At 35.6% G+C, this 24,461-nt stretch overlaps 4 protein-coding genes and 1 pseudogene across 4 annotated transcripts; 3 read left to right on the top strand and 2 right to left on the bottom strand.

The window, feature by feature from the left end:
* Positions 1-424: 424 nt before the first annotated feature.
* LOC107866840 (mannosyl-oligosaccharide glucosidase GCS1) lies at positions 425-3,221 on the top strand. The gene has a single exon (XM_016712843.2). It carries the CDS (start codon positions 511-513, stop codon positions 3,046-3,048), a length of 2,538 nt encoding a protein of 845 aa, XP_016568329.2. The 5' UTR covers positions 425-510; the 3' UTR covers positions 3,049-3,221.
* A 4,943-nt stretch (positions 3,222-8,164) lies between these two features.
* LOC107866841 (pentatricopeptide repeat-containing protein At1g20300, mitochondrial) lies at positions 8,165-10,280 on the bottom strand. The gene has a single exon (XM_016712844.2). The coding sequence runs from the start codon at positions 10,143-10,145 to the stop codon at positions 8,550-8,552; it is 1,596 nt and encodes a 531-aa protein (XP_016568330.2). The 5' UTR covers positions 10,146-10,280; the 3' UTR covers positions 8,165-8,549.
* A 577-nt stretch (positions 10,281-10,857) lies between these two features.
* LOC107866842 lies at positions 10,858-14,063 on the top strand. The gene is made up of 3 exons (XM_016712845.2): positions 10,858-11,028; positions 12,221-12,720; positions 13,729-14,063. The coding sequence occupies exon 2, from the start codon at positions 12,240-12,242 to the stop codon at positions 12,711-12,713; it is 474 nt and encodes a 157-aa protein (XP_016568331.2). The 5' UTR covers positions 10,858-11,028; positions 12,221-12,239; the 3' UTR covers positions 12,714-12,720; positions 13,729-14,063.
* Positions 14,064-14,257: 194 nt separating this feature from the next.
* LOC107869385 lies at positions 14,258-16,953 on the bottom strand (annotated as a pseudogene).
* A 985-nt stretch (positions 16,954-17,938) lies between these two features.
* Positions 17,939-24,222, top strand: LOC107866844 (probable prolyl 4-hydroxylase 3). Its single transcript, XM_016712848.2, has 8 exons — positions 17,939-18,303; positions 18,425-18,515; positions 21,063-21,160; positions 21,380-21,477; positions 22,020-22,149; positions 22,284-22,471; positions 23,398-23,486; positions 23,949-24,222. The coding sequence occupies exons 1-7, from the start codon at positions 18,104-18,106 to the stop codon at positions 23,469-23,471; spliced, it is 879 nt and encodes a 292-aa protein (XP_016568334.1). The 5' UTR covers positions 17,939-18,103; the 3' UTR covers positions 23,472-23,486; positions 23,949-24,222.
* The last annotated feature ends 239 nt before the right edge of the window (positions 24,223-24,461 follow it).

Below are 24,461 nucleotides of genomic sequence, written 5' to 3'. Positions count from 1 at the left end.
TGAATGCAGAATTCATAGAAGACAAAAATAGATAGGAGAACCTTAAATTTCATTATTTACATCATGAATAATACTCCTACTAAACTATAAATCATTGTTATTGTGTACGAATGTTCTTACTAAATCAAATAGTTGATGAACAGAGAAGAAGAAGAACGTTGATTTATTTCAATTTAATTGTATTTTTTATGAAATCAAGAAAATATTATTATATTCTTGCAATCCCAACTCATTTATTAAATGACTAAACAAAATATATATGCTTAAATTTATATTTTAAAGTATAATTAATAAAATTAATTTGGTAAAATAAATCTCTAATAATTTTTTTTTTGAAAGAAGTGTCAAATAAAAAAAGATGAACAATTTTAAAATAAAAGAAAATGGGAGGAAAATGGATGTCGAAATAATATAGCACAAAGTTTATAAGAATTCTCCTTTTGACCCGCTTCAATAATTTTCTTTGACCATTTATTACAGTTTTCCTCTCAGACGGCGAAACTGGAAACAATGGTGGGAACTTCACGGGGCAGTACTCGAAGCAGAGCTTCGAAATCTTCCACCGAAAATTCCCCAATCCGTAAACCAAATCAAATGCTACGGAAGGATAAAACAAGAGATCGCAGCTTAATTCGCATTTTCAGCGTGAACATCAAGTTCCTTTTAGGGTTCGGAATTATTGCCTTTGCGATCTCACTCTTTTTCATTAATTCACTCATTAAACCCATGGAGAAACCTCAAAAACCAAGAGTCATCGCTCCACTTCCAGCTCCAAAATTAATGGATCTTCCAATGTTTCAAGGAGATCATAGAGAGAGCTTGTACTGGGGTACTTACAGGCCTCAGGTATATTTTGGAGTTCGTGCAAGGACTCCGCAATCACTAGTTGCTGGCTTAATGTGGCTTGGAGTCAAGAATGGGAGGTATTTCATGCGTCATGTATGCCAAGATTCGGATGAGTTGAAACAGTATGGCTGGACTAGTCATAATGGACGGGATTATGGACATCAGTTTCTGATTGAACAGAAAATGACCTTGACAACTCATTTTCTGAAATCCAAGGATCGTGGTAGTGGCTATGGTGGAGACTGGGCTGTTCGAATTGGAGTGCAGAGCGATGAATCTATGTCTGATGAGGAAATGTTAAACACCGCGCACTTATTTTTCTATGTGGCTGATGAAAGTGGGAAAGGTCTTACTTTGGGTAGTGGAGTCTCGGATATCCATGGTGATTCTATCTTGGCTTCAGGATCACGTAGTGACATTGGAAACTGGCAGCTCCATTTATTTTCAGAGGATGTTTCTGGAGTACATTATTCAGGCTTCAAGACACCTCACATTCACAATCTATCTGATGTTGTCCAGGCAAATTTGGCAGTCCAAGCAAGAAAATTTGGCCATTTGCTGCTTTCGGACTTATCTGATGATTCTCCCAACATTTTAGTATTTCAGATCTCTGCTAGGATTCCTCTCAAAGCAGACATTGTTTTACTTTCTGGAACCAGTGCTCGTGATTCAAGAGTTGAAGAACGGGCTAGCAGGCTGAAAGGTACGTCGCTGACTAGTTTACTCTCTGAGAAACAAAATGAGTTTGACAATAAATTTAAAAAAAGCTTTAGCCTATCTGATGAGCTTGGTTTGGATCCTGTGACTGTTGGTAAGGCTGCTCTTGGAAACATGTTGGGTGGGATTGGCTACTTCTTTGGCCAGTCAAAGATTTCGCTTCCATCAACTTCCACACTTAATGCAGGAGATAATTCTGTCTTATACTGGCCTGCTGAGCTATATACAGCAGTTCCAAGTCGGCCCTTCTTCCCAAGGGGCTTCCTATGGGACGAAGGTTTTCATCAACTGCTAATCTGGCGTTGGGATATATACATTAGCTTGGATATCATTGGACATTGGCTAGATCTGATGAATATTGATGGATGGATTCCGCGCGAGCTAATCTTAGGTGCTGAAGCCTTGAGTAAGGTCCCAGAAGAATTTGTTCTTCAGCATCCAACTAATGGAAATCCACCGACACTGTTTTTGACCTTGCGTGATCTGATCTCCAAGCTGAAGAAAGAAAAGTTTGCTGCTACGGAGACCAGGGATATCTCTGTCTTCTTGGACCGGGCATTTGTCCGCCTTGAAGCATGGTTCAAATGGTTTAACACAACTCAGGCTGGAAAGGAAAGGGGTAGCTATTACTGGCATGGAAGAGATACTTCAACAACCCGTGAACTAAATCCTAAGACCTTATCTTCTGGACTGGATGATTATCCACGTGCATCTCATCCAAATGGAGATGAACGTCACGTGGATCTTAGATGCTGGATGCATCTTGCAGCAGATTCCATGCACTCAATAGCAGAGCTTCTGAAGATGGATAAAGATATCCAACAGGAGTATAGTTTGACTGCAAAGCTGCTCTCAGATTTTGAAGTTCTGAACCAGATGCACTTAGACGCTGCTAATGGAGCTTATTGTGATTATGGAAATCATACGGAAAAGGTTCAACTAACTTGGAAAATAGTGGAGACTGACCCAAAGCGAGAGTTGTTACGACAAGTCCTAGAAAAACCTGTTCTACAACTTGTTCCTCATCTTGGTTACGTTAGCCTTTTCCCATTTATCCTCAGGCTTATTCCACCTGACTCATGGATACTCGAGAGTCAGCTTGAATTCATCTCCAATAGGAGCATTTTGTGGACCGATTTTGGGCTTAGATCCCTATCCAAAACAAGCTCCATGTACATGAAACGGAATACAGAGCACGATCCTCCATATTGGAGAGGGCCAATATGGATACCGTTGAACTATTTGATTGTTTCGTCTCTTCATCACTACTCTCAAGAGTCTGGACCATACAGAGAAAGAGCCAAAACCATCTACAATGAATTGAGGAGCAACTTGATAAGAAATATAGTTGGGAACTATAAGCGGACAGGGTACCTGTGGGAACAATATGATCAGAAGAAAGGAAAAGGAAAAGGCGCACGCCTGTTTACTGGATGGACAGCAACTGTGCTATTGATCATGGCAGAAGCTTACCCTGAAGTTTAGTATACATCTATCATGGCAGAAGCTTATCATGAAGTTTTTTTTATATAATTTACCCATCTCCAAAAAAATGCATGTATTTGAAGGAACTTTGATTCCCTTAAAAGTGTTAGGTTGAGATACTGCCAATGTGAAACTGGGACGAGCAATACTTGCCATGGATTTCGTTAATCTTACATAGTTTTCCTCTCTCGTTTAACTGATTAGGATACTTGTCGAGCGATTATCGAAAACATTTTTTTTGTTTCATGTAAGATTTGCATCATCTCTAGATTTATATTATTAAGTATTGTCAGTAAATTGACAGAGTTCAATAATTTTAACTTAAATTTTGTATTTATATTAACGGAATTATTTAATATACTATGTAGATAATATATTCTAAACTTCGGGAGAGAAAAATTAATGATTCAGAATTCAAATATTATAAGTCCTTAATTCATATATGATCAAAATCCCAACAAATCAACCTTTGATCTAGATTTAAGAATTTCCCAAGTACTTCTAGAAGTGAATGAGATTTAATTAATTTTGGTGTAAGAATCGAAGGATGAATTTAATTACACCCAATGAAACGTAAAAATATAGGAGGTCTCGAACTTTAGACTTTCGTTTTAATTTGACTCATGGAAAGTCTATTAATGGTGGATCTACACTATGGTCCGGGGTTTCATCCGAACCCCCTTCGGCGGAAAATTATGTTATATATACATGATTTAAAATATTTTTTATGTATATATATATTACATGTTGAATCCCCTTCGATTAGTTTTTATATACACCTATGAACACCCTAAGCGAAAATCCTGGATCCATCACTGTCGCTTATAGTTGTACGTTAATAAGTAAAACACACAAATCATAAATAAAAATATAAGGAGGATTTCCTTTAATTAATTAATTACTCCTTCCGTTTCATGTAAATTACTCACTAACAGTTCTTGTTCCTCTTCAATTAATATGATTTGAGTAAAATGACTCAATTTTCTTAATTACTACCTTGGAGTTAGAAGTTACATGTTCATTAAATTGCAAGATTTATACGTCATGTAACCTTCACTTACCATCACAAAGAAATAACTATGTCAAGTGGAAACACAAAAAATAACGTTGTTATTCTAATTTGCTTCATTTCACTTGTTATTTCATGTTTTTTGAGGTTTGTAATGCTACAAAGTACATAAAATTTCCACCACCTCTTAATGTTGGGACCAAAAAACAACCTAAAATTCCAGCAAATCCTTATACTAAAGGGTGCAGTCCTTCAACTCGTTGTCGTGGTGGTAAGTCGAACCGCGCTCGAGTGATGGCCCTTAACTCGTCTCTGCTCTTGGGTTCTAGCCATGAAAAACAAGTGTTATAGTAATATATTTTCAATATTTTGTACTATCGAGTTTAACAATTTTTTCTTTTATCAGTAGTATATATATGATGAAACACTTCATTCGTATGTAACAATGCTCAATGTAATATTTACCACGGACAAAATGGTCCTAACTAAACGCCGTTTGACTTTAAAATTCTGAATCCATCACTATTTTTTTTTTTTAAAGTTTTAACTAAACCACAAATTGTTTTGAGAAGAGGGAATAACAAGTATTATTTCTGTCCATATTTCTATGGAATTCCTCAAATTACGTACTACCTTAGGCTATTTACATATTATTGCAATCGAAACATTACCATTAATAGTAATGAACTTTTAATCTCTATATCCCACAAAAACATAACAACCAACAAATGGCTTCAACAAGTAGAAACGTAAACACTAATATTATTGTTGTTCTTTGCTTCGTTTTACTTATCGCATTTTCAAGCTCCGCTAATGAGATTTCAGACAGAAAGACGAAATTTATAAAATTTCCAACAAGTCCAAATATTGGAGCTGAAAATACAAAAACTCCAGCTAACGAGTATCATAGAGGTTGCAGTCCTCTAACTCGATGTCGCGGCGATACAACTGACCAACCCTAAAAAAGTCCGATCCAAAGTATTTAAGTTAAGTTTTTATATACGTCGAAAATGTAAAGAGCAATTTTGCTTTCGATACATGTTTATATGTTATATTTATCATTTACTGAAAGAGTTTTGTATCAATCAACACTTATTAATAAAGTTTTTTGCAATTACCTTTTAAATGATCCGATCATGTGTTACAACAAATGGTTTCTCAATGAGCCAAATCTCAACAAATTAGTGCCAATTGTATATATGAAATAAGCATGAGGAATAAATCATTTTTTCTTCTATTGATAATAAATCATTTTCCTGGTAACATTCACATTCCCATAACCAAATTGGGTCAATCAACCAATTTCGAGGTATGTTTCACTTATTATGAAAAGAAATTCAAATTTGCGCTTCTTATTCGTAAATATGAAAATGACAGAAGCGGATCATTCAAGATATAATTCAAATTTTACATGGAAAAATTCAGACACTTTATATAATGCCTTTACGTATTTTGAGTATCCGAGATCACCACCAAAGGATGTGGTGCAGTGGATGGGGTTGCTCCTCCCTTAACTAGAGGTCTCGAATCGAGTGCTGGGCATGGAAAAATCCTTGGTAGGGAGCGCTTCCTCCGAATGGGCCCTACGCGACGTGAATCTGAATTAGTCGGGCTCCGATGAAAGTATTGGATACCGAATGTGAAACCAAAAAAAAAATTATCCAAGATCAACAATAAAGTGATTATACCAAAATAATAGAATCATAAAAAGGCACCATGTCATGATCAACTACTAATATCGAAGTAAATTTCATTACTATTAATATTGAATCGGGCTTCAGTGCAGGTACTGAACACCGAATGAAAAATCTAAATTTTTTTTTAATCCGAGATCAACAATAAAGTAATTATTCCAACATAATAGAATCATAAAAAGGGCATCATGTCATGATCAACTACTAGTATCGTAGTAAATTTCATTACTAAGTGTGTCATGTGCTAGTAAGCAATGAATTGGCTCTAATCCAATACCACTAAAATATCTGATTTAAGCCAAAAAGATTGAATGCCCAAGTAAATCAAACCATCATCTCCTTTTTTGTTTGAGAGATAAGTATTCAGTAATTCTGAATTATCACCAAAGTTACTACCACATACTGTAGTTTCACAAGAGTTTTATTATCCTTCAAATTTAATTTTAGCATATTTTTATCACTCTTTTATGCTGATGTGACACCTTTATTACATAAAATGGAGTCCACGTTAACTAAAAGATTGACAAAAGTTGTCACATCAGCTAAAAAAATTGACAAAAATACGCTAAGATTTAGTTCAGGAAAGTCATAGGACCGCCGTGAAATTGGAGTGTGTCTTAGCAAATTTGATCATAATTCAGGGATACTAGATGCTTTACTCTTTGTTTGATAAATTATGTGGAGTAGAAAATATCGTCATATGCCAGACGTAAGTAATGCTTAAAATAATTATCATTTACAATCAAGGTTTAGATTAAATAGCTAAATGTATATTTACGATGTATTTGTATATGTATGTATTTTGGGGCTCACATAGGTGTGTATTTATATACAAAGCTAATTTTGGAACTCCCAAACAAATCTCTAAAGGTTTACATTTATATGCAAAATAAACTACGAAGCTCAAATAAAAATCTTTAAAGCGAATTATTTATATATATAGAATCTCTAATTTATATTTTCTCCGTCCTAAATTACCCGTCCCAAATTGAGATGACACATTGATTAAGAAAATTAATTAATAATATGGTTAGTTTACCATATTACCCATGATGTTATATTTTAATTTGAAGAAAAAGTAATTAATGCAAAGGGTAAAACATGAAAAAAAATTTGTCTCTTAATAAAAAAGACAAGTAAAATAAGAAATCAAATTAAGAAATTTGAGACGAAGAGAAATCAAATTAAGAAATTTGAGACGAAGAGAGTATATTTAGCCACTAAAATATAATTACATGAGACAAACTTTCATGATAACTCCTTATTTATGCCTAAATGTTTGATATTTCTCAAATTTTGCCATCTTTTTTCCACTTAAAATAGATTTGAGCTAATCAAATATAAGCATTTTTCTCAAAACCATGTACCCAACGATTTCATTTGTTTTGAAATGGATTCGAACTATTCAAAATGTAAGACATTAGTTTTCATATTCCACTTATTGGTTAAAAAGAAAGTTTATGATTGCTAATTGAAAATATATTAGGTTAACTTTGGCTATTTTTTTATACATTACCTAACTATTTGTGATTGACGGAGATATGTATAAGATGTGGATTCAGAATTTAACTTTTATAAATTTTTACAATAACCTCAGGTTAGTATTATAGCAATAACTGAATTCATAATCAAATATTTATTGATATTTTTATACATGATTTGAGCAAAAACTTATCGATCTTTATCCAAATTTCCATGGCACTCCTCGAAATTTGTAACTACCTTAGGCTATTTTTACACATTAATGGAATTGAACATTAGTATAAATACCAACGAACCTTTTAGTGTCTATATCGACAAAAACATAACTAAGAAATGGCTTCAACAAGTGGAAACAAAAACATTAATGTTGTTGTTCTTTGCTTCATTTTACTCATCACATTTTCAAGTTCTGCAGAGGATTCAACTGACAAGAAATATATAAAGTTTCCACCAAACCCAAGTCTTGGAGATGGAAATCCAAAAATTCCAGCTAACCCTTATCACAGAACCTGCCTTAAATTAACGCGTTGTCGAGCTAACCCTTATCACAGAACCTGCCTTAAATTAACGCGTTGTCGAGGTAGTGTAAGAGACCAACCCTGAAAAGGTCTCATTACTCGTTGACGCAATTCAGATGAATACTCTGAAGGCTCCTCAAAATGTTATATAAGTGGAAAATGTAAAGATTATTTACGCTATCAATATAATTTAACATGTTATTTGTCATTAACTTTATGCATCAATCGATACTTACTGTACTTTTTAGCATTCACATTCTCATAACCAAATCAGTCGAGCAATTTTTTTTTTATTCATCTAAAAGGGCGGGCAGCCCGATGCAATAAAACTACCGCTATGCGTGATGGCCCCACCACAAGATTGTATTGTACGTAGTTTTATCTTGCATTTCTACAGGAGGCTGTTTCCAAAGTTTAAACCCGTGATCACTCATTCTTGGACTTGACATAGCAAAAGAATCAAAATCTTGTACAATGTACTCCAAAATTTAGAAGGGAAAACTTCCCGATACGAGTTAAAGTCTATAGTGCAATATCAAATACTCTCTAATGTCTTTACTTTAATTATCCGAGATCAGCAATGGCGTGATATTTGTCATTGAGTTATCATTCAGCAAAGGATAAAAAGGGTCTTCTTCCCTTTCATTTCCTAAAAGTTAGGAAATGAATTCGCCACTATGATCGACATGTTCCAGCAGTAATAGACAATAGTTGAAGGAGTCGAGTTCCAAATACAAGAGCGACAAAGGCTACTTCTCCAACCTTCGAGTTGCCAACAGAGGTCCAACATAACCCGCTTTACACAGAACGAGTAGCAAATCCCCGATCAACCATCTTCTCCACCAATTCTTCGTGTTTCCTCAATTGCCCTGCCTTCCTCAGCTGTTTCAATACCATGTCATAAACCGACTCACTTGGTCTCAAGCACTTCTCCTCGATCATTTCTCTAAAATATTTATAAGCATTATTCCAATGTCCCATCCCACAGTACAGCGAAATCAGAATCTTGAAAGTGTTCACGTTAGGCTCTACTTCATTCTCATCCATCTCCTTTCTGAGCTTGATAACCATGTCAGTAGATTTCGACTCAGCAAACATCTTCATCAATATATTGCACGTCACTGTATTAGGCTTACAATTCATCTCCTTCATCTTGGCATACAATCGATGAGCGGCATTTACATCACGTGCCTTGGCAATGCACCTAAAAATCGGATTAAAAGTAGAAGCATTCGGTTCACATCCTTTCTTAGCCATAACATTAACCACCTTAAGAGCTTCATCACGATTCTCATCCCTACAATGAGCATCAATCAAAAAATTATACGTAATAACATCAGGAGAACACGATAGCCTCTTCATCTGATTATACACCTGCAATACCTTCTCCGTTCTCCCTGCCTTAACATGTACACGCATAAGATTATTAAACGTAATAGCATTAGGTTGACAACCAACATCAATCATCTCTGAGAAAACATCATAGGCACGAGTGATTTGCCCCAACCTACACAATGCATCAATCACAATGCTATAAGTATACACATTCGGCTCCACCCCTGCCTCCTTCATTTCTCGAAAAATCCTCTCTGCTTCGGCTATATTACCCGCTCTACACCAACCATGAACCAAACTAGTATATAAAACAACATCAGCCTCGAATTTATCCTTCAAGCTATCGAAAAACAATTGTGCTTCTTCAGCCCTTCTTTTCTTACACAATATCCCTATAACTACAGAAAATGCATTCCTATCGGGCTTACAATCATAATCCTCCATTCGATTAAAGGTATGAACAGCCTCGTTAGCAAGCCCGGCCCGAACATAACGACGAATCAGAATCGAAAAAGTTTCTATTGGAATTTTGATATTTTTCAACTTCATTGATTCAATTAAATGCCAGGCAACGTCGAATTGTCTTACCTTACCAGCTAGATCGATCATCTCATTGTAAGGCTCAGCGTTATTAGCTGAAGGTTCAGCCCAATTGAAGAAAGCTAAAGCTTGTGAAAATGGAATGCCATGAAGAACCGACCCGCATTTCTCGATGACCCGGATGATGACGCGGTTGGAAATGGATCGGTTATCGAAGATTCTAGAGAAATCGAAGGAGAGAGTTGGGAAAGTGATGTTAGGGTTTAAGGGAATTGAGGTGGGAGTAATTGTAGGGTTTTTACGATGATGGTCTTTGATTAAATTATGAATATTTTCAGCTATTTGAGCTTCTTCTGCAGATAATTGAATGGGTGGTCCCACCTCTTCGCCGGCGCCGGAGATGTTGATGTCGGCGGCGAGCTCTGTGGTTGAAGCAGAACTGAATTTTCTGTGAAAGGAGAATGGACTGAGGAAATAGCGAGACAAATTAAAGCGTAAAATGGATTTTGTGACGGCCATGAATTCAGCTGAGTTCAAGAATTTGCTGCTAACTACTGTTTAGCTTCTTTTTTTTGGTACTACCTATCTAACCAAACAACCCTAACTCCATTTAAGATAATAAATTATTTTAATATTTCTCCAACAATACTTGTACACTATAATATCTATATGACATCATTTTGAGATTTAATAAATTTACACTATAATATTTATATAACGTCATTTTGAGATTCAAGCAAATCTCTCTTTTATTAAAATTTATATATATATATATATTTGTAATTTTAATGTCTAAGATTACTTGATACTATTGAAAGATGGATAGATTTTCGTGAAACTAGTCAAAACATCCTTTGTAATATAGTTGCATAATTAATTTCTACTCTAACGAGCAATCAAATGACTATAAAGGATTATTTTTTCATTATCAAACTAACATTTGACAAATCTTATATTCTCTTTATCTCAATATATACTGTATCTTTCAAATTTTGAAATTCAAACAGATTCATCTTTAACCATAATTTTTTATATATTTTTAAAATATTTTGAACCATTAATCATTGTAACTTACATTACTTCTTGGAGAAAATATTCTGTTTCCACCTTAAATTATAACAAAATTATTGTGAATTTTAGAAGTATTCTATTATCTTTGAATAAATTAAAACTATATTTTTGACAATTTTAATATTTATATAATACATATATATGCAATCTTTACTATGTTAATTCACTCATGTGCCAAACACTATTAATGGGTTGTTTTTGACCCATTTTCAATCCCCCAATTGCCAAAAACTATTTTCCAATTTCTCGTCCCTTCCCCATTGTGTTCTTTCCAACAACAGGCTCTTTCTCTCTTTCATAAATTCCAGCCAGTGATTTGCAGCTATAACAGGTTAGATCTCAAATATTTTCTAATTTCATTTCCACATTTTAATTTTTTCCTACGTCATACCTACATCTCTGTTAATTATATTAAAGTTGCTAACTTTGATTGATTTTTCCTGAGAACCCAATTTCTTATGCTATAGTTAATTACCCAATAGGCTCTACGTGGTTGTTTTTGTTCCTTTTTATTTATTTTTTAAAAAAAAATTTGCTGGCAATATATTGTCCTACTCAACAAAGATGTTCATGATATTTTGTTTATTCACTTTTTTATGCTCAATCATATTGAAACTGGCTTTTAAGCTGTAGCAATTCAACTGTTTGGAGAAGTGCCAGGGAAGAATAAAATGCTTTAGTATGTTTTGTTATATTCTAATTCAATTTGTTTTCATTTAATGTGTGCCAAAGTTTGGTAATTTACTGTTAATTTTACTTTGTTCTATCGTGTTTGATTATGTCTTTGCTTTGAAACCTACGGTGTAGCTCTTTTAAGACTCGAATTCTGATTAAACTGAAAGGAACAAGCATGTAGATTCTCTCAGTTTATGCGGTTAAATGAAAAAGAGAAGTTCTTTTTTTGGTTTCATTCTATCTTTATTCTTATTGTGCGTTGCTGTAGAAAGTGTTTTAAGTTTGATTGAAGTTGCTTTTGTAAGATTTATGCAAGCATGTTAGCGTATTTGTTCCATCAAGTAGTATCTCGAGTCCAATTTGTTCCTTATTTTATCCCCAAAAAGGGGTCTTGAGAATTGGTTGGAGTTTCTCCTATCATGTATATCTTGAGTTCACTTGCGGTTGGTGTGTTTGATAACGTTCTTGAGAAAAACAAGACTGTTCTGTATGGGCGTTGGACACTTTCTGAAGAAGTGCGTGTTTGGATTGACTTATTTTTAGGTGTTTTTGGTGTTTAAGCACTTTTTTTAGTTTTGGTGGTGTTTGAGAAATTTGGAAAGTGCTTTTAAGCACTCATTTTAGGTTTAAAAAGTGTTAAAATAAGCCAAAAGCCAAAAGTAGGATGACAACGTTCTTAAGAAAAACAAGATTGCTCTGTATGGGCGTTGGTCACTTTCTTAAGAAAAGTGTTTAACTTGGATGATTTCTTTCACTTCAGTTTAATCTGCTGGTTTTAATCCTGTGAAATTTATGACATTTTGATAAAATATGCTTGCTCTTAAGTCTTGTTTCTTTATCCTTTTCAGCAAGTCACTGTGGTGAAAGATGACTGCTAATATCCAAAAGTTCCGAACTCTTTCAACTGCTGTGAATCATAGTTTCGAGTCAAGATGGCTCTTGCATCGCTATCGCCTCCTGCACCATGGTCCAGACACTATGGAGGAACTATTGGATAGACACGTGGTTAAAAGGGAGAAGAGTCTTGATGATGAGAAGAATGAGCTCCTAAATAGACAGAAACTCACTAGCAGTCGCCGCGAGGCTCTAAGTCTCTACCGAGATGTCATCCGCGCTACCCGGTTCTTCATGTGGGCCAACTCTCAAGGCAACCTCTGGCGGGACGTTCTCAGAGAAAATGTGCGAAAGGAGTTCGAGGAGGCACGATTTGAGAGAGATCCAGAAGTCATTACCAGGTTGCTTATTGGAGGCCGGGATGCCCTGCAAGCTGCTTTGGATAAACTTGTTGAGAAACAAAAGCAAGAAATCGAAAAGCAACGTGGCAATTCAAATACTCCTTGATATTCTGGTTAGTCAGATTTTTTTCCTTAACACACCTATTAAATAACATGTTTTTTAAGAACATTATCTATGGGATATATTGCCACATATAGGATGACATTAACTTCAGTTTCTTATAATGTTGTGTATTACATTTAATTTTTAGATAAATTTGTTATTGGAACTGATTGAGTGATTGTATAATCTGTTCAAGTTAGGTGCCAAATGTTCCAACTCTTTGGTAGATACTAAAATCTTGATTACACACTGAGTTTTGGTCAATGGGACTCCAATCAATAAAGTACAGTTGATTTTGCTGGAAAAGTTACAATTAGCAGAACTTCACTACGTTGGATATGAATGCATAGTGGTAAAAACTAAGTATTAAATTTGTGTCCCTTCAAATAGATCGATGGATGACCACATAAATCAATCAGAAAAAGTAGAATGATAGCAATTTGATATGCTGTGCCTTCGTTGCACTCCAATATCACGGATTTGTCTGAATGATATCAATTTGCACCTGTTTATGATGGTTATGATTTATTATCATATCATACGTTATATCATAAGTTTGGAAGTTGGAACTATTGTTGTTATCATTAGAAATGTTTATTGGATGAATGTAGGTCTTCTGTGCAATCAAACTTAATAGTATCTAGAATGCATTATTAGTACTTTTCATTGCATAGTTAGCAGAGCTAAATTATAAATGTAGGTTGACATTGGAAAAAAGAAACTTTAATTATGGAGTAATAGCCTTCCTCGCGTAGACCGATGAGATGGAGAGCTAGAATCATGTTCATGAGCTCGCAAAGTTTGTTTATTGCTCACAAAAGAAAATTCAGCCCCCTCGGTAAGAATAGGGTGGGGCACTGTAAAATGTTACTGCTTGAAGCTTATTAATGTCGATTCAACAATCAAAGTACTGGTGGGCTGGATTATTTCACAATCCTGATGTGCTATTCAAGTGGCTCTTCCATCCACCCTTCTCTTCTCCATTGTTGAATAATATTCAGCGACACTGATTGTGCAGGTGTTGTGAAATGCTAAGTTGCACGGACTCTTCGCTTTCCATGCCGCACCCGTGTTGAATTCTCTCCAAAAATACACTTACTTTTGGAGAATCCGACACTCACTCGTTGACATTTTTGAAGAGTTCGAGAAACATTGATAGCAATGTACAGTGATAGTTCAAGAACCTTAGCAAGTAAAGCTCTTGTCCATGGAGATTATGCAATACAAATGTAACTCTTTTAGCCTTCATTATACTTGTATTGAAAACAAATCTTGAGGAAGCCCTAAAGCGCTCATGGTATCATTCTGAATATACAAACCAAAACTTTCGAGGAATGAGAAACTTTCAGAGAATTTTGAGACTTGTTTGGTTATAGGGATTTAACATTGTCTGTTTAATGATCTCACAAGCTCAAGGACCATCTAGCAGAGGCCCTTGAACTTTTCGAAAAGGTCCTTATAGGTAACAGAGGCCCTTGAACTTTTCGAAAAGTTCCTTATAGGTAACAGGCTGAGCCAGAGCTGAAACCTATGGGTTTGGGGTTCTAGTTATGTCAAGTTACTAAGTTCGAAATTGATAATTTGTACACATTCAATTGAATTCTTTAGATAAATACAGAGTTAAGCCACGGCTTCGTCTGACCTTGTGAAATATATTCTAGCTCCACCCCTTGTATATCAGCAATTAAATAGTTTAGTCTAAAATGTTTCTTCACATCACGGTTTCTGATTATATACTCATATAGTAATTGATTACTGATGGTAAAACTGTGTCAAGTTTGTAACCATCTTATTGTATTGTTACTTGGAAAAAAATGCACCAGTGTCAATAACAAAGAGCATTAACTATGACGCAATTTCAACTGCATCAATCTCAATGACAAAAACAACAATTACGTCTTAAATTTCCACCCTCAAACAACGTTGACGTTGCAACAACAATAATGTGAGTCAACTTGTAAAAATGCCCTTGATGGCCATAGATCTCAGTAAGGGCGTTATCCTCAAATATTATTACAATAATACGATTGAAAATGCTGAAGGTAACTAACGTAACAAGAACTAAAATCTGAAAATGGCAGCACCACTTGAAGGCTTGGATGCAAAAACATACAAGCCAAGATCATTCTTACTAATTGTTCCTTTGTCAATCCTTGATTGATAAAATTGCTCCTTTAGATTGATTATGAACTGTGGAACGAGACTCTCTTTCACCAACGCCACTGCGCAACCACCCCATCCAGCTCCGGTAAACCTAGCTCCCAGAGCACCATTATCTCGACAAATCTTCACAAGTTCTTCCAATTCCGGACAACTGCACTCATAATGGACACTGCAACTATAGTGACTCTCGTTCATAAGGTCACCTAACTTTTTCAACATGTCTTCATCGCTTAACTCTGACGATACAGTGTCCTTGAAAGCATGCACGCGTTTGGCTTGAGAATATACATGGGCAGCTCTTTGGTGCAACTTATAACACAGCAGCAGCGCGAAGCACATCCAAAGAAGTTGGTGGAGCAGCAAAGATTGCTTCCAACTTTTCCTTTGTAATATTCTCAATGTCATCGCTCCTCGACAGCAAGAACAGGATCAGACAAACCGCGTGTACAAGCAAATGATATACACAATCCTTCGACATCAGAAAGAGTTTTTACACTACATATTGCCTCCTGAGGTTCCATTCCCAGCTTAATACCAAGTACAGTAGCAGCTAGTCGACATTCAACAACTCGATTATTGTAGTTAACTGCAGCGGTAACTGCTTTTTGTGATTCAGCGAATGAATGAGCTATCACAGAAGTTCCACCAGCAGGGAGTTGTACATCAGTTGCACGTATAGGATTGAAATCAATCAGCTCCGCGAATCCAGATTGTGCCATAACAGAAATGGCCTGATCCATTCCACCAGACTGAGTCCCTATATGCCTTTCACATTCACATGTGAGCTGAGCAGCTTCTTTCTTGGCCATGTTAACGCCGATTGAAGCCATTATAGCAATAGTGGAAGAGCAAACAAATGCTGCAGAACTTGAAAGTCCAGTGTTAGGCCCTGATTTTCGTACTATATTTAAGTTTTATTTTTTTGTTAGAAGGAAAATAAAAGTACCATAATTACTTTTACTTTCCCTGAAATAAAAAATATAATTCTTTTTCATATAAACACCCCCTTCTCATACCATAACACAATAGCATCCACAATGTAGTCATTTAAGATTTTCGTTTAGGGACAATGTAGTCTTTTAAGATTTTCGTTTAGGGGAGATTTTCTCTTTCATTAGTTTTATGCTTTTTTTAATATTATTTTTAATATTAGGTTTTATATGTAGGTCAATTAGGCAAATCACATAATAATATTATGTTTTTAGTATGTTTTTCTTTTCGTCTGATTTATCGTTAGGTTTTTTAATATTATTTTTAATATTAGGTTTTATATGTAGGCCAATTGGCCAAATCACATAATAATATTATGTTTTTAGTATGTTTTTCTTTTCGATTTATCATCTCAATAATTTGCAACTAATAGCTTCCGCATAACGCATCTCGATTTCGAACCCAACATCCAGACCCTATAAGAACTGTATCATCAACAATAACATCAAGTCCAACAGGTTCACCAACATCATCTATCCCCTTCGACTTGGCATACTCATAGAAACTTTTGTAACCACAAACAAAATAATGACCCCATTTGTGATTCTTCAAATCACATTAGCAATTCGAAGAACCTTCTCAGGCTCATTAGACTCGTGTTTGCGAATAGCTACAATTGTGTCTTGACAAATCGCCATAGGCAAGACGGAGTATCCCTCATAGTCTATGTGTTCTCCAATCAGGTTCACTCGCCCTGGTGATCGCGCGTAAACATGAGGGGGTTGGCCAAATAAGTCTATGAACTTGGCCTTTAAATTCTTGAATCGAAGTTCAGCTTCTTTAAGTTGTGAGCCACTACCATAAACTGGCTCAAGATTAGACAATATTGGAATTGGTAACTCCTCGTCCCTAGCCATTGAATTTTGGTATTGTTGATTTGTTTCTCTTTTTATGCAACAATGAAATATGATAGAAGAATTATCAATGAATATATATTTTTTTTTTGGTTTCCTTCCGGTGTCCAGTGCACGCATTGGAGCAATGAATATAACTATATAAGGATACTATATATAGAGTTGATAAAGAGGTTTTGATATTCCTTTTTTGAATAAGATTGTGATATTAACCAATTGTAAAAGATTTTGGGTAACTTGTGGGACTACTAACAGAATCAGTTAAGTTTAAGAAAGGGAAAAAAGATATAATGAAAGAAAAGAACACAAAAGAGAACTATATCCCTATCCTATCACAATTAGTTTAAGTATATCACTTCCATCCGTTCGTTTTTACTTGAAATATGTAATTTTTGAAAGCCAATTTGATAAATTTTAAAACTAAATTAAATTAGTTAATTTAAAATTTTATATTTAAGATTTATGTTCAAAAATTGTGTATGAAAAATATTAGAAGCTGCAATTCTTTATGATGGAAAATTTTGTCTTATAATATTGATCAAAATTCATATACTTTGACTCTCAAAAAGCGAAATATGACGAGTAAAAATATACGATGAGAGTGTTATACTTTTGACTCAGATATACGCTTTACGTTATATTATTCATTATTCTTTAATATAAATTTACCTTTAATTTTGATGGGAAACACAACGAATCGAAACGTGTGAATTTATTTTTGGCATAATAGATAAACATACACTTTAACTTGACCTCAACTTACATATGTGACCTCTAATGTTGGAGGTGCACAAGTAGACTCTTAAACTTGTATAAAGTTGAACAAGTAAGCACATGTGTCTTATATGACATAATACATATAGGATGCCATGTAGGATACGAATTGATCACGTGTAATGCGATATAGGACGTATATATCTACTTATTCAATTTTATAAAAATTTAAATATTTACTTGCACACACTCAAAATTAAAGTACATAAATAAAAGTTAAAGTTAAATTAAAGCGTATATTTTTTGTGCCTTCAATTTTTTAAAAGAGAGAGAGAACTATATTGAGTGTGCTGATTTCGAGAACCGGGGGCTTTTCATCCCTTTTGAATCAAAATACCAAAACTCAGTCCCTAATCATGTAATTTTCAATAAAATATTAAAAAGGACTAATTTGTCATTTCACTTATACCGTTATATTTACTCTTCTTCCAGAATAATCTAAAAAATATATAAACAAAAAATAATTCACCGACTAATAAAACTTAAAATTTTCTTAATTTTTTTCCGGACCGGAAACCGCAGCTCCGTTGCCGGAAAATATTTATATTTAGTAAAATTTGCTACACTAGATTGATCAATATAGGGTTCCGGCGAAGATTATATAGTGAAGGAATGGCGAAAGTCAGATTAAATCGGCATCAAGGGAAGAGATCATCGACAGTAGTTTTAGTACTTTCAATGCTTTTAATGCTAACAGTTGTGCTATTAATGCTTCTGGCTCTCGGCATTTTTAATCTTCCAGTTGGTTCCGATGATGAACCGTCTTCGTCTACTTACGATCACATCAAGTTGAAGCGGTTGAACTTGAACGTGTGCGTGTTTTGCTTTTGAATTATCGAAGAATTTATTAATTTCACTGATTTTATAGGGATAGAGTTATGCTTTAACTTTTGCTGCTGTTCCAACGAGATTTTGTTTGATTTTCATTTGCAGAGGGGAAGGTGACGGATTGGGGAAAAGAGGTGAACAGTGGACGGAGATCTTATCTTGGGAGCCTCGTGCATTTGTTTACCATAATTTCTTGGTGAGTGTTTCGCTTTTGCGATCCATTAAGTGATCATAATTATAGAAATTTGTTGTTTGTTAGCTAAGAATAGAGTACAATGAAAGTAAAATCCATGTTAGCAAAATAATCATATGTGAGCTAAGGTTTAGTTGTGTTACATTACATTAGTTCTGGTATTTGGTTAGAGATTTCTATGCTCGTGTGAAGGTGAGATTTTTGGGGAGCCCTTAGTTCTAGTGTACCACTCATTTGCATTGAAGGTTAATTGTTTAGCACGAGAATATTCATATAAGTGAGCTTAGATTTAGTTGTTGTTACATTACATTAGTTTTGGTATTTGGTTAGAGATTTCTATGTTCGTGTGAAGGTGAGATTTTTGGGGAGCCCTTAGTTCTAGTGTACCGCTCATTTGCATTAAAGTTTAATGGAAGAGGGATAGTTTTAAGTATCTTGGGTCTACGATCCAGGGAAATGGAGAGATAGATGAGGATGTCTCGCACCGTATTGAGGCAGGTTGGATGAAATGGAGGCTCGCTTCGGGGATTTTATGCGATAAGAAGGTGTCTCTCAAGCTTAAAGGCAAATTCTATAGAGTTGCAGTCCGGCCGGCTATGTTGTATGGAGTGGAGTGTTGGTCAGTTAAGACTTCCCATATCCAAAAGTTGAAGGTAGCGGAAATGAGGATGTTGCGTTGGATGTGTGGTCTTACGAGAGCTGACAGGGTTAGGAATGAGATTATTCGGAAGAAGGTAGGAGTGGTATCGGTGGAGGAAAAAATGCGAGAAGTGAGATTTAAATGGTTTGGTCATGTGATGATGAGGGGCTCGGATGCCCCAGTTCATAGGTGTGAGAGACTAGCGTTAGATGGTTTCAAGCAGGGTAGGGGTAGACCGAAGAAATACTGGAGAGAAGTGATTAGACGTGACATGGAGCAGTTACGTCTCACTGAGGACATGACCCTGGATAGGAAGGTTTTGTGGAAAAATACTAGGATAGAGGGATAAGGTGGGTGGATGAATCGTAGTCCGTAGTTAGGAGGGTTTTGGTGTCTTTTGTTTGGTATTGTACATTACTTTTGTGGATGTTGTATCTATGTTAGTTTTATCATGTTTCATGCTTTAAATATTTTTGTATATTGTACTATGTCTTGAGCCGGGGGTCTATCGGAAACAACCTCTCTACTTCTTTAGAGGTAGTGGTATGGACTGCGTACATTCTACCCTCCCCAGACCCCACTAGGTGGGAATATACTGGGTTTGTTATTGTTGTTGTTGTTTAGCATGAGAATATTCATATAAGTGAGCTTAGGTTTAGTTGTTGTTACATTACATTAGATTCGGTATTTGGTTAGAGATTTCTATGCTCGTGTAATAAGGGTGAGATTTAGGGAGCCACTAGTTTTATAGTACCACTCGTTTGCATTAAAGGTTAATTATTTAGAATGAGAATATCCATGTAAGAGGAGATTAGTGGATAGATGCCCCAGTGTGGAGGTGTGAGAGGTTGGCTACGGATGGTCATCAAGAGAGGCCAAAGAAGTATTGAGGAGAGGTGATTAAACAGGATTTGGCGTAGTGTCAGCTTACCAAGGATATGACCTTAGACAGGAGGTTGTGAAGGACAAGAATGAGGTTGTGAAGGACAAGAATCAGGACAGTAGGTTAGTAGGCAGTAGTTGTTGTCTTGCTATCTATCTATACTAGTAATTATAGTATTGATTCTATAGTTTCTTGTCCTTCGATTTTTGTTATTATCTATTTTTTCTTGTACTTCCATTATCTCAGTATTTTGCTTTGTTATGCTTGCACTTCTATACACTCGGTTGTCTCCTCGTGGAGTATAGCTCAGTTCCAAACTTCCAAACATCTAATTGGGAAACGGGGCAGTGCCCTTGCTAATTTTATAGAACCACTCATTTGCATTAAAGGTTAGTTATTTAGCATTAGAATGAACGGAACAAAATAAAGCGTAATGGTTCCAAAGTATTCATAAAGCATAAAGGCGGGCAGTAATTGATTGTTATGTTAGTAACTTGTGTTTGTATGCACTTCTATATATTTGTCTAGGGGTGCTTTGATCTATATGTTTTCTAAATTCCTCCAAAAAGGGTAGGGATTGAACTACACGAAACCATAGATAGTAATAGAAATTGAAGAACAAGAAACTGCAAGAGTAATTCTACGACTACTAGTAAGGCCAACAATACAATGCACTCTTACCAGGAACATGTGGAGCTAATTTTATCAAAACATGATGCCCTGGGGGGAGTGCTCTGCAGTATTTCTATCTATTTTCTCAATTATATACTCGCTCTTAGATAACATTAATTATAATGTGCTTTATTCTTTTGTGATACACTAAGATATTCAACAACAAACCCAGTATATTCGCACATCGTGGGGTTTGGGGAGGGTAGAATGTACGCAGTCCATACCACTACCTCTAAAGAAGTAGAGAGGCTGTTTCCGATAGAACCCCGGCTCTATTCTTTTGTGATGCACTAAGATATTGTTAAATGGAAAAGATTTAATTTGACAATGTGGTTTTCACTTTTCATTTCAACAGTCCAAGGAAGAATGTGAATACTTGATAAATCAAGCCAAACCTCATATGAAGAAGTCAACAGTTGTTGATAGCACAACCGGTCAGAGTAAGGATAGCAGGTTTGTACTACTAATTTCTTTTTATTTTTTAAAAATAATTAACTGCCAGTTTCCACAACAAGCATCTTTGAAGTCTCTTTTAATAGCTTGGTCTAGAGGTTATTATTCTTGTCCTTCATTCCAAACCATCGTATGATACTAATTCAGTTTGAGGATGGAGGAGGGAATAGTTTTTGACTTTTTCTCATGAAACTAATGTTCTAACATTTTATATAACAGGGTTCGTACAAGTTCAGGAATGTTTTTGAGGAGGGGACGAGATAGAGTTATCAGAAATATTGAGAAGAGGATAGCAGATTATACATTCATTCCTGTAGGTACGAGGACCGGATGATACCATGCAAAAATCATACCGTATGAACTCTTTGTTGTCATTGTCATATACAAGTTCTTGTTAGAAAATTATATACGGGAGACATTCACCAATGAAGTTCTCTTTTTTTGCGTCTTTTAGAAGAAGCAATGGTTGTATACTTAAAACTTCTAAGTAGTAATCACTAAATTTCAAGATACTTCAATTTTGAAGGTTAAGATAGTTAAGCTTGACTCAAGTGAGGTTTAGGATATTAAAATTCCATTTTATTCATGTTTATTGCAGAATTTAAATATATATTGTCCTGTCTAGAGATGTCTTCGGCTGTTCTTTTGCATGGCCTTCAAAATATGATTTACTAATTTGGTTTCCTCTTCACTACGCAAACTAACGTGAGATTGGTATTCTTGTTGGATAAAGTCAGTAATGTTCATTTTATGGGAAATGAACATTGTTTCTATGCAGACGTATATCCATCCTCTTTTAGGGTCATAATGATGCTCTGCTTCCCTTGTGAATTTCCTGATTAGCACAGCTTGTTTACAGAACATGGAGAAGGTCTACAAGTTTTACATTATGAAGCTGGACAGAAGTATGAGCCTCATTTTGACTACTTTCTTGATGACTTCAACACCAAAAATGGGGGCCAACGCATAGCTACTGTTCTCATGTATCTGTAAGATATATAATTCCTCAAATAATTACATGATATATAGATATGGTAGAAGTTCTGTATTTATTCTTAGCTGAATGCATAATGAACACACAATTGCTTGTTTTTATTTGTTTATATATCTGGGGCTTATGCAGATCAGACGTTGAAGAAGGGGGTGAGACTATTTTCCCAGCAGCAAAGGGAAACTTCAGCTCTAGACCTGGGTGGAATGAGTTGTCAGAATGTGCTAAAAGGGGCCTCTCTGTCAAGCCAAAGATGGGGGATGCTTTACTTTTCTGGAGCATGCGGCCTGATGCTACATTGGATCCATCAAGTTTGCATGGTGCTTCTCTTTCTCCTTAACCTCCCACTATTAACACCCTTTAATCCTTCTTTAATGTAAATGTTTCCCCTTTCCGTCCTTCCCCATAAGAACTCGTATAGAAAAAGATACAGGTTTACCTGTAGTAAACAGGTTAATTGGGTCAGTTTCTTCTCATCTTGGGCAGTGGTGTCGCACATTTGTCTTGTTATTTGCTAGAAAATATTAGTATTATCACAAGAACGAAATAGCTGTTGAGATTATTTTATCCAGCAGTGTGTGCAACAGAGCTGAACAAATTGGAAATTGCATACTGATCGTGCATCTTGTAGAGATATCAGGATTCAGACATCAATTTCCGCATGTTGCTAAGCTTTTTGCTTTGAAGAAGAATAAGTCATCATAAACTATAATGGTTTTCCTTGGTCATGATTTTTATATTGTGATTTGTTTCTACAGAAGTTCTGTTCCGTGTTCCGTGTTCTATGTTTGTTACGAATCTGTGTGCTTTCCTCTGCTTTATATTCCTGCATTCCTGCTTTACTCTGTTTTATATTCCTTATGGCTGCAGTATCTATGTTATGTCATCTGCTTCTGTGCTGTACTATGTGTTTGTTTGATATCTCGTAACTTGAGCCGGGGGTCTTTCGGAAACAGCCTTTCTACTTCATCAGAGGTAGAGGTATGGACTGCGTACATCTTACCCCCCCCAGACCCCACAAAGTGGGAATACACTGGGTTTGTTGTTGTTGTTGTTGTTTCTACAGAAAATAGTGTCGGTCCTTTTCATTTAGAAAATTTTATTTAATTTCTCAAAAGGAATTTACCCGTTATAGAACTATTGTGAAAGTTAAGTATTTCTTGATGTCTGACTTTACTCCCCCTATGAGAACTAGTTTTTGTCTTCTAATAGCTTTGATCTGCGCAACTTAACAATTTTATTCCAGGTGGCTGCCCTGTGATTAAAGGGCACAAATGGTCGTCTACCAAGTGGATGCATGTTGGTGAATACAAGAACTGATTTTCTTTCAAAAAGGTATCTCCATGTTTTGGAAACCTCAATTATCTAGTCAAATCTTTCTTTTGATACTAGACCAAATGCCCATTTTGTCTTATTCATTTTATTATATTAATCTACTATGATTATTAATCCAATTTGATTTATGAATTAAGGATCCTCATATTTAATACAAGTATTTAATTTATTCAGAAAGTATTAATATGCTGAGTGATGATTAGAACATGGTCTCGGGTCACGGCGAGAAAACTGCCGTGCACATCAACAAGTTGATCAATTCAATCCTAACTGTCAACCTGTAGCGCTTGCTACAAGTGATTCCTTGCAACCACTTGTGATTTCTGTCAAATTCCTCTTACGGTAGCAATGAAATAGGCTTGTGACACAGTTGGAGGAATTCTGATATCCAATTAGTGGCTCTCAGGAAATTACAAAGGGCATTTTCACTTTGCTTATGACGCTTCTTTCTTTGCGTTTCAGATATTTAGGCCAAGGTACAGGCTGTAATGGATCCCGCTCCTCCAGTAGACATTGATGGTATTGGTAAAAATTGTTTAGACTTCTACCGCTGATGTGATGGTTATTGCCAGACTTCCATTAACATATACGCAGGCCATTTGCTTGCCAGTTTTGAAGAATTAATACATATTTGTGGTTTCCGTAATAGTTTAGTTAGGTCAGAGTAGTTGGCGGGTAGCTGTATCAGAAATCAGAGTTTGAATTATGTTATCTATTGCATGGTGCCTGTTTTATACAGTCTGATTTGCTACCGTTTTGTTCTTCTCTGGATATAAACATAACCTCTGCCAGTGTAATCCTCGATGTTGGGTCTAGGTAGAGTAGGATGTACGTTAATCTAACCTCCACTTTTATGGGGTATAGAGGTTGATGTTGGGTCTAGGTAGAGTAGGATGTACGTTAAGCTAACCTCCACTTTTATGGGGTATAGAGGTTGTTCTCGATGGATCCTCAACTCAAAAAGAACGCAACAGA

Source organism: Capsicum annuum, chromosome 4 (assembly GCF_002878395.1).
Source record: "Capsicum annuum cultivar UCD-10X-F1 chromosome 4, UCD10Xv1.1, whole genome shotgun sequence".
NCBI lineage: Eukaryota > Viridiplantae > Streptophyta > Magnoliopsida > Solanales > Solanaceae > Capsicum > Capsicum annuum.
The sequence above is the reverse complement of the archived record's forward strand: the minus strand, read 5'-3'. Positions and strand labels throughout refer to the sequence as shown.

What these genes read in the sequence shown, in the direction of transcription:
- LOC107866840 (XM_016712843.2), top strand. Translation starts at nt 511, where the DNA reads ATGGTGGGAACTTCACGGGGCAGTACTCGAAGCAGAGCTTCGAAATCT.
- LOC107866841 (XM_016712844.2), bottom strand. Translation starts at nt 10,145, where the DNA reads ATGGCCGTCACAAAATCCATTTTACGCTTTAATTTGTCTCGCTATTTC.
- LOC107866842 (XM_016712845.2), top strand. Translation starts at nt 12,240, where the DNA reads ATGACTGCTAATATCCAAAAGTTCCGAACTCTTTCAACTGCTGTGAAT.
- LOC107866844 (XM_016712848.2), top strand. Translation starts at nt 18,104, where the DNA reads ATGGCGAAAGTCAGATTAAATCGGCATCAAGGGAAGAGATCATCGACA. An exon ending in GGTCAGAGTAAGGATAGCAG is followed by an intron (nt 21,161 to 21,379) that starts GTTTGTACTACT and finishes TTTATATAACAG; the next exon opens with GGTTCGTACAAGTTCAGGAA. An exon ending in TTATACATTCATTCCTGTAG is followed by an intron (nt 21,478 to 22,019) that starts GTACGAGGACCG and finishes GCTTGTTTACAG; the next exon opens with AACATGGAGAAGGTCTACAA.